The sequence below is a fragment of the Chrysoperla carnea genome, chromosome 2 (genome assembly GCF_905475395.1).
Source record: "Chrysoperla carnea chromosome 2, inChrCarn1.1, whole genome shotgun sequence".
NCBI lineage: Eukaryota > Metazoa > Arthropoda > Insecta > Neuroptera > Chrysopidae > Chrysoperla > Chrysoperla carnea.
Genome location: NC_058338.1, coordinates 26658245 through 26667949, shown reverse-complemented (window position 1 = coordinate 26667949; position 9705 = coordinate 26658245). Strand labels below are relative to the sequence as shown.

Genomic DNA, 9705 nt, shown 5'->3' with positions numbered 1-9705 from the left:
TGTACAGAGTTGTTTTTTTTTTCATAATGGGAAACTGAGATATTTCCAAAGTTTATGCATAGATTTGTTTTCATTATGTTACTGAAAAGTTGTTTTCTTTACTCGCCACAAAAGTAATACATTCATCATTTTGATGGAAACGCATACTCGTACAGTAAAAGATGTTACAAAAATCGGCTAGTAAAAGATAATAAAAGAAATCGCTCGCATTTTCCTAAAACCTTTTGAAATTCTTAGGTGTCAAATATTATTAGTAAGATATGTAAATAGGCAACTTGTATGACGTAAATGTTATGTGTTGATGTGTTGACGTAAATGTTATGTGTCGTTATAACGTATACGTAATTCAAGTTGTCTATTTTATTAATTTTGTAAATCAACATTAACCGTTTCATTGAATTAACAAATTATTGTTTGTTAACTAAAAGAAACATTTGCACCACTAACTCATGCCGTACCACTGATATTTGACACCTAAGAAAAACACATTCCATAAGGTTTTAGCAAAAGTGAGCGATTTCTTTCATTTTCCTTTATTTGCAACAGTTTTACTGTACTATACGTATTTGTGTCAATAATGAAACGTGTTCAACAACACTAAGAATAGGTTATATTTTACTCGATAAATAACAGCGCGATCTGGATTCTGGTTATTTAATGTGCCAGACTGTATGTAATTCACAATGATCTGGCTTACTACTAATACATATTCATCAAGATAGGCTTCTTTAAAAAGAACAGCATATACCTGCTGTATAAATTATTTTTGTCCACGTTAAAAATCAACTCTGTATGTTTTGTTATTTATTGTTGTTGTTGTTTTTTTTTTACATTTTTGAATCGAAAATTTTATAGCAAATTTACCAGAAAAACCATTTGACCCAGACTTCCTATGGTGTACTTTTAAGACTTCCGCACATGTCGTTATACATACACATATCTGCGTCAGGTGGCAGAATGTAGAACTAAATTAAAATGATTAGAATAGGTAAGTAACTAAACGTTATCGATCCAAGTTATTAGCAATATTGTTTAGGTCGCTAGCTGAACGGTGCCGTTTATTGAAAAGGTTAGGCTGTTAATTGATCGGCTAATTAAACTGCGAAATATACACTATCCTTTACTACTTCCAAGTAAATCACTAAAAAATTGGGAAAATACCGCTAAAGCACAGGCACTAGATCATTTTAAAGTGAACATTTGCCTGCCTTATTGTCTATATAAGACTTTAATGCTCGATAAAGTTGTCGAGAACTGGACATCAAATTTTGAACAATCAGCGGCGGCACTTAATAAACTGTTAATAAAGACAACAATAACATGGATGGACATTAAGATAATTTTTACATGTTATCATTTTAAAGTTGTATTCCCGTAAAAAACATCGTTTATAATGTCTACTATCAAAATTTACCAAAGATTTATGTGATTAGTAAAATTTGCTGTAGAATTTTCGCTTCTGTCACGTGCTTGATAGTTCAGGCATATTTAATTTTTTTATAATATATTTATATTCAAAACAATTATCTGATAGCACTAAGCTTTTTAATTATGAAACAAAATTTAAAAAAAGTAAATTAATTCTGATTTTTAATGAAAAAATACAAATACTCAATTGTAGCTTAAAAAATCAAATTTTGAATTAATAAGTTTGAGTGATAAAAGCAAGCTTGAATTATTGATATATTAAACATGCCAAGTATTCATTTCATTGATCCATTTGGGGTTGCAAAAGTCAGACGACACAATTTTATTTTTAGTTGCCAGTTTAGTTGTGTTAAGTTAAATCCATGTTTGTGGATAGTTTTGCCCGATATTGGCAAAGGGAATTGCGACCGCACAAACATGAATTTAATTTTACATTAACTCTCTCTTGACAATCAAAAAGAAAATTCTGCCCTGTTATCTTTACACGTTAAACCCAAAAAAGATTAACATTTCAATGGACTAAAGTGTAAGATGATTAAACACCAGAGATCAGTGTCCAAGACTTATACAAATTAATTAAATATTGTTTCGGCACGATACAACATTAATGCTTTCAATCGATAATAAAATTATCTATTAAAAATCAAAATGTAAACAAATTACTGCTATACCTTATTAGTAACATGTAACGAAATGTCACTCAAACATTATATAATTATTATTTTATTTCAAACGTCCAATACAGATCGTAAACTGATTATCAGTGAATATAAACGTATTATAAATAAATAAACATACATTTTACATTAAACAGAATGACATCGATTTGAACAAATTTCAAATTGACTAATAAAATACACTGCCATTAATGTTGAAATTAAAATTATCGTTTTGATATTTTTATTTCATAATTGTAAATGGCATCAATCATGAAGAATAGATTATAAAGTAGTAACATAATTATTTTCGGAAATAATTCCACATAGTCTACGAGTAGGTCATAATGACGGATATTTGTATATGTTGCCTTGATTTCGATAATCCTCTAAATGATTTTTTAAAAATTTTTTAAAGTAGTTAATTAATATTTTTCAGCCAATCACAACAAAAGTTAATAGCTACAAGAACAGACATTCATTTCTATGATTTTCGTTTACCTTTTTTAGAATTGATTAAAGTGAGTTTGGTATAAAAAAACTGTCGATTTAAAATAAAGAATTTCTTTTCTTATTGAAAAATTCCATCTCTCGAATTCCTAGTAACAGAAAGATTGCTTCATTTTTTAATGGTGGTACAAATCTGCAGCACAATGTAATACAACAAGATTAACACCAATCTGTTGTTTTATACAATTTATTTTCTGTATGCTGTTTCCAGATTTAAATGGATTTTTTAAAAACCTTTTTCGAATATGATTTATTAAAAATTATTTCCGAAATGAAATATATACCGAATAAAATTGAAATTAATTATTTAAAGATATTTGTACAATGCTTTGATAATAAAAAATTAATAATTAATATCATTAACTCTGGAACTTCCAGAACATTAGTGCCTCTAGTAACCAACCAAAAATGATTCCTATATCATAAAGTTATCCAGAAATCTTATTTCGATTTTCTTTAAATTTATTCTTCATGTAATACCTATTATATTGAACTTATTCAACGATAATAATTAGAGATGAAATGTTACAAACAAAACTAATTTAATAAATGTAAATTAAATCTTAATCTATAGTATTAATATTGTAATTTGACTAATATTTATATACATGGTGTTGACGCATGCGATGATGGTAGTAAGAGATCATTTTGGTTGAAATCTACATTCCTTCAAATTATAATATGCATAAACAACCAAAAGACATATAAGAATTAATTTTTGTTGACTTCGAGTTGAAACACAGCTGACATAAATACTACGATACTCGAAATAATATTTAAAAAATAATTTAAAAAAAACATACTACAGACTTACATTTCGCTAAATATCGATATTTCGATTGAAAAGTTCATCGTCAGTATCTTAACTTTGTAAATAATGTTTGTAATGTGTTATATGAATAAATTTTGCTACTGACGATGTTTGCGTTGCGATCGAAATATAGATATTTACCGAATTAAGTTTGTAGTATATTCTTGATATATAATTTTATTTCGAGTATCTTAGTATTTATTTCTATAACTATAACCAAAAGATATACAATTATTTGTAAATACTAAAAAGAATTTGGTTTTGTCAGAATTGGGCTTGAAGTTTCATTTTTAAAATGGCATTCTTTGTAGGTTTGTAGGTTCTATTTCTGCACTTATGATGCACAAAATGCACTAACAAAAATCGCAATGTGATCTGTAGGAAAACATAAAGAAAAACTTTTTATTTCCTTTTTGAAAAACTATACACTTGTCGTTAAAATTTACGTACACAATTGATCATTTTCTTACGATACATTTTTTTATTTCCGTATCCTATTACAATAATAAAAGGCTTATATTCGTGAGCAAAACTTGATTATGCAAATACTTATAAAATTTCTTTGTATAACATGTGTACAATGAAAGGTTTTTCTGATAAGTTGTAAAGACACATGAGGTTATGCATGCTTATATGGCTTAGAATGGGTATTAATATCCGAGCTGATGTACAATGTAGTTTTACCCTATCACCAAAAACACGTATTTTGAAGGAAAAGGATCAAATGTTAATTTTAGGGTTGATGATAAATTTAAATTGATTATAGAAATCAAATCGATCATCCCTAATTTCTTACCATCGTTACATTATAAAACACCTGTATAAATCGATGTTGTTTCAAAATATTGCATTTTTTCTTTAAAATTTTAGCATTTCTATTTGTCTTGTGATTAATGGAAAAATTTATGTTTTTCTTGATAATTTTATTGTACAATATTATTTATTTTAAATATATATTTATAATTAACAATCAGACTCACTATAATAATAACTCATTGATTTTATATTCGCTCATATCTAATTTGTTTGTGAGAAAACTGAAATCCTTTAAGAAATTATTATTTAAAAGAAAAATTTAAATTAAAACTCAGTTAAAACAGTTTACGAACTTAATAAGTCTCTTATCGTGTAGATTAAAATTATTGAATGCTTTCCAGAAATTTTTTAAATATTTACGTAATTTACGAAAAAAATAAATAACAGAAATTACTTTGCCTTGCCAATATTTTGCAAGTTTTAGAATTTGACAAATGTATAATTTTATTAAAGAATAAGTACTATAAAATTTTTTGCATATAATACCTAGAAAAACCAAAGATATATATTTTTTAAGAGGACACATACAGCCAATACATTTTATAAAATATAATTTCCACAATCGGTAAAAAATCTGGGCTCGATTATAGATTCGGTGCGGGACTAATCCATGTCGGTGCAGGACATACTTTGATCAAGTCTTGTTTCAATTTACCTTGAAAAAATGAATTTAGGATTTTTTTGTGAAAAATAAATGAGAGAAAAAACAAATAAATATTTTAACAATTAGAATGGAAAGTTTTTTTATATCCCATATACGATTAAATGAGTAGGTTTCAGCTACGTTTTTACGTCTAAATTTTTCATATTTAAGAACCAAATGTACAAAACAACAAATAATTAGAATATCTGTTACGGTATTTGACATAGATTCACACGGTCAAGCCTTGTACTAAGATGAGTATCAATTACAAATTTAAAAGATTAAAATAAAGATTCGAAATGTAAACATTTAAAATGCTATAATTAAACAAATATTTCTTAAAGGAGTTCAAATATATGGCGATTATTAATTTTTTTTATTCGTAAATAAAAAAATATTTATTATTAACAAAATAAATAAAATTCATTTTTATATAGAACGAAAATATTTTTATTAGTCTTTGTGCCTTTTCATAATTTTTATAAAACGGTTCTATATTGTATATATATTTTTATAGAAACCAAGTCGAAAATATTAACTATTTACTCAGAATTCATATTTTTATAAAACTGAGAACTTTTTTTATATTTACTAAAATGATTGTTTAAAAAAAGGCAATCAAGTGTACTAATTATATTTTAACAATTTTTTTTATTTATCTTAAAAATAATTAATTGCAATGTTCTAATACGTTTCTTGCCAAATAAACAAATGAATATCTAAATGAAATGTGATAAGAATAACAGTGGCAAAACAAAAACATTTAACACACAAAAATATCATTTCGTTCAAAATAACAACTGTTTTGATCTAGATGTATTAGAAAATGTAAGGCCATTCATTTCTATCCATTCATTTGAAACTCTATCCAGCCATATAACGATCAGGGGCCGGAATACCAAAATCTATTCGCGATTTATGTTTTCTATAAATGGCGGTATATTCCTACCTCAATCTAGAGTTGTTTAAAGGGGAGTTAAGACAATGTCACCATTTTAAGTCAAACAGTTTTGGTTTCTATGATATTAAAAAAGCTACAACTAATCATAGATCAGTGATCAGGCTATTGTTTTTCTAAATTAGATTATAATTCTTCCTTGAACAACTCTATCTCAATCTCTATGGAAACTTTCAGTCGTGATCAGTACGCGGCGCCATGGTAGACTTTAATCACGAATTGACTTAACCTTACTGTTTATAAGTATTATCAAAGAAGAGAACTCTAGAATATTTTGAATTAAATAACAATTTTTTCTCCAATATTCTAGATTAAATTGCAGCTCCTCACCAAAATATTTATAAGAGTAATTACGATTACCTAATAGGATTGCCACTTCTCCAGATTTGATCGAGAGACTCCCGAAATCGTTAAGTCTCTATTCCCGATATCAACATAAATTCTCAAGATTTCAGTAAAAAAATATATTTTTTGATTATTTGTTTCATATTCAGGCAAATTCGACAGTTCTTAGCAGCTTTTATTTTAAATTACTTGAAGCATATTTATTTAAATGTTTCATTATGGTAAAACTGAGTACACAAAACATCAAAAATATCGTACAGTATTATAATTCGGTGGCATAATTAAATCAAATTCACTATCTCCCGATTTTCTGGTTTATCTCTCGACTTCCCGGAACTTTGAGGTAGCAACTGTAAAATTACCTAACTTATATTGATAATTACTACATGGTAATCGAAATACGTATTTTTAAATTACAAAATTGAAGGAAAAACCTAAATTTAATAAGATATTTTGAATATTCATACATATTATGAGTATTCAACTTACATAGAAACCTTAGACTCCCATAGACAATTTGAAAAATAGGGGTTTCGAATCTGTTAATTAATAATAATACACAAAAAACTGATAGCTACAATATTAAATCATTCCAGTGAAATTAGCAAAAATTAAAAAAAAAACAATCTACTTAAATAACCAAACGAACCTCAACATGCAACCAAGTTGTTGTATTATTTAATTCTTAACTCTTAATCCATAAACTTTTTTCAAAATCCACGTGTGTTGATGTCACTCTTTATCACATTCCGTAACTACTACAATTTCTAGTCAAAAAATTTCAAAAATGCATCTTTTCTATTACGTTTAATCTTAAGAGTAAATCAACTCACCAAACTATGAGTTATTTAATATTCTTGATCCTAATTTAAAACAAAAACAATTTTCGTATTAAACAAATTAGAATCGACTATGTGGTACACTGGATTGTGGTACACTAGATTGTCTAAAAAGATGAAATCATGTTATCCTTCGTGGATAGTATTTTTAATTCGATGATAAGACTGACTGAATTAATTCTACAAATGAACAAATAACATTTGCTAATTTAATACTATTTCCATATTTCTAATTTTTAGATTTGTCTAAAATAATGATAACAAGAAATATATTGGATAAAACTTTTCGCAAAAATCATATTTATTTTTTATACATTTTCGAGTTGAAAATACTATTTTTAAAATTGAAACGTAGTTTTCTTTAAATACGTAAATTAAAATTTACATGATATATTTAAATTAATTTTGGCTATTTGTTTATATTTGTATCTTAAAAAAATAGGGCTGTATTGATATTAAAAACAAATTATATTAAATGTGTAATTAAAATTAATTAATTTTTAAATTTTTGCAAATAACTTATATAATAATTATTGTAATTTATTGAATAAATTTAATTATTATAAAATGTCATTTATTTTATTTAATTAACACGGTTTTGTACTTGATTAACGTAGCCGTTTATGCTCAGGTCGCGCAGTCATTTAGCCGATAAATGCCCTAATCTAACTTCGTATTTTGAACTTAGCAATGCATGTTGTTTAATTTAACATCTTAGTAAATTGCTAAAGCTATGATTAAGAATTCAATAAATTCAAATGTCGCAAATTAAGAAATAACTTGAATTTTTTTTACGTCCAATTTCTTGCTTAAACACTTCCATTAAATTGATCTTGGACATTACAATTAATCACATTCTTAGCTTTAATAAAAATAGAAGCATCCAAAAAGAGTAATTTATTTATTTTATCTCAACAGTATTTAGTTGAAGCAGAATGGACGAAAGACGAAACTTTAATAGGTGTAGCCGAACCGAGACGAGTTGCTGCTATAACACTTGCAAGTCGTGTTGCCGAAGAAACGGGTACCATATTAGGTGAAGAAGTAGGGTACAGTGTAAGATTTGATGATTGCATTACAAATAAAACTCAAATAAAGGTAAGGTTTAATGTTTTATTAAGTATATTTAAGTAGAAAATTTATATTCATTGTATGTTCTAGTATATGACTACTGGTATTCTTTTACGTGAAATGATGGCGGATCCACTTTTAAATAAATATTCGATAATCGTTCTAGATGAAGCGCATGAACGTAATATTCAGGCAGATATATTAATGGGTTTATTAAAAAAAGTTTTAAAGGTAAAAATTTATTAATATATATATATAAGAATTGAAAATTTAAAAATATATGTTTGATGCATGCAGAATTATAGTAAAGTATTGCCAAAATCGACAAAAAATTAATTCATGAAATTTTATGATTGATTTCGACGTAAAATTTTACCCCAATAAACGTTAAACTTTGGAATTTTGGATATGTTTTGGAGGGTAAAATTCTATACCGAAATTAATCAAGAGTTTCAATTTGTTAAAAATTTTTAAGTTTTTATTAAGTTTTTGAATCCTGAGCATCATTTTTCTCCGATTTAGATGGAGAAAAATGATGCTCAGGAGGGTAATTTGGAATCTTACGTTGACAGTTATAAACCAAATTTCCTGGGCGGACCAAGCTTTGCTCGGTTATATAAAATGTCTTATTTAAAATTCACTCTAATTCCTCTCCGTTGACATTCATTGGAGTATATACACTATATTTTCGTGAGAAATATGACATAAAATCTAATAATTTATTTGCTATGCTTAATGTTCCAGAAAAGAAAGTCTTTAAAAATTGTTATAGCTTCCGCAACATTAGACGCAGAAAATATTCGTGATTTCTTTAATTTCAACACAACGAAAGATTCAGTAAAGGACACTTCGGTAATAATGAGTGTACAAGGACGAAATTTTCCCGTTGAAATATATTATTTGCAAGGTATATCATCTTTTAGAAAATAATAATAATTTTTCAATAGTTTGTTTAATGTTGTATTATTTTAGAACCAGTACCAGATTACGTAACAGCAACCGTGAATACGATTGTAAAATTACATGAAAGAGAGCCACCAGGAGATATATTAGCGTTTTTAACGGGTCAAGAAGAAGTCGATAGAGCTGTCAGCATGCTTACGAGTAATATTCGAGATAATTTAATTAAACGCAATCCTAGCAAGCAAGAACTAGTTGTTTTACCTATGTATGGGTCTTTACCATATAGTGATCAATTGAAGGTATTTCGACGTGCAGATGATAATCAACGAAAAGTGATTATTAGTACAAATGTGGCGGAAACGTCTGTTACAATACCTGGAATTGTTTATGGTAAAGTATAAATAACTCTCGAATATTCTCAACCTCTTTTATTAATAGAAATAAAGGGTATACCCAAACCTTGTAAATAAATCAAATTTAGTTTTTACCTTTATTCTTCTGATTAGTCTTCTTATAATCTACATTTTATGCCCGTTGGAAGATTCACCATTTCCTGGAATATCAATTGCTTAGTTGGTTAGAGCGCTGGTTCGGAATGTCAGAGGGTATACGTTCGATCTTCGTTCAGGTTAATATTTTTCACATCTAACATTCATGTTAGATTGTAATGCCCACCGAAGCTTCAAGAATTGACAACCAAGTTTACCTGAAAATTCCTTCTTTAT

General features: G+C 27.1%; 1 protein-coding gene across 1 annotated transcript in view; it reads left to right on the top strand.

Annotated features, from left to right (window-relative positions):
* Positions 1–9705, top strand: part of LOC123292596 (probable ATP-dependent RNA helicase DHX35) — a 39186-nt gene that overhangs the window by 27125 nt on the left and 2356 nt on the right. Inside the window, exons 2-5 of the mRNA XM_044873309.1 lie at positions 7925–8104; positions 8168–8308; positions 8822–8984; positions 9050–9370. Coding sequence (XP_044729244.1) covers positions 7925–8104; positions 8168–8308; positions 8822–8984; positions 9050–9370 — 805 coding nt within the window. The remainder of the gene's footprint in view (positions 1–7924; positions 8105–8167; positions 8309–8821; positions 8985–9049; positions 9371–9705) is intronic.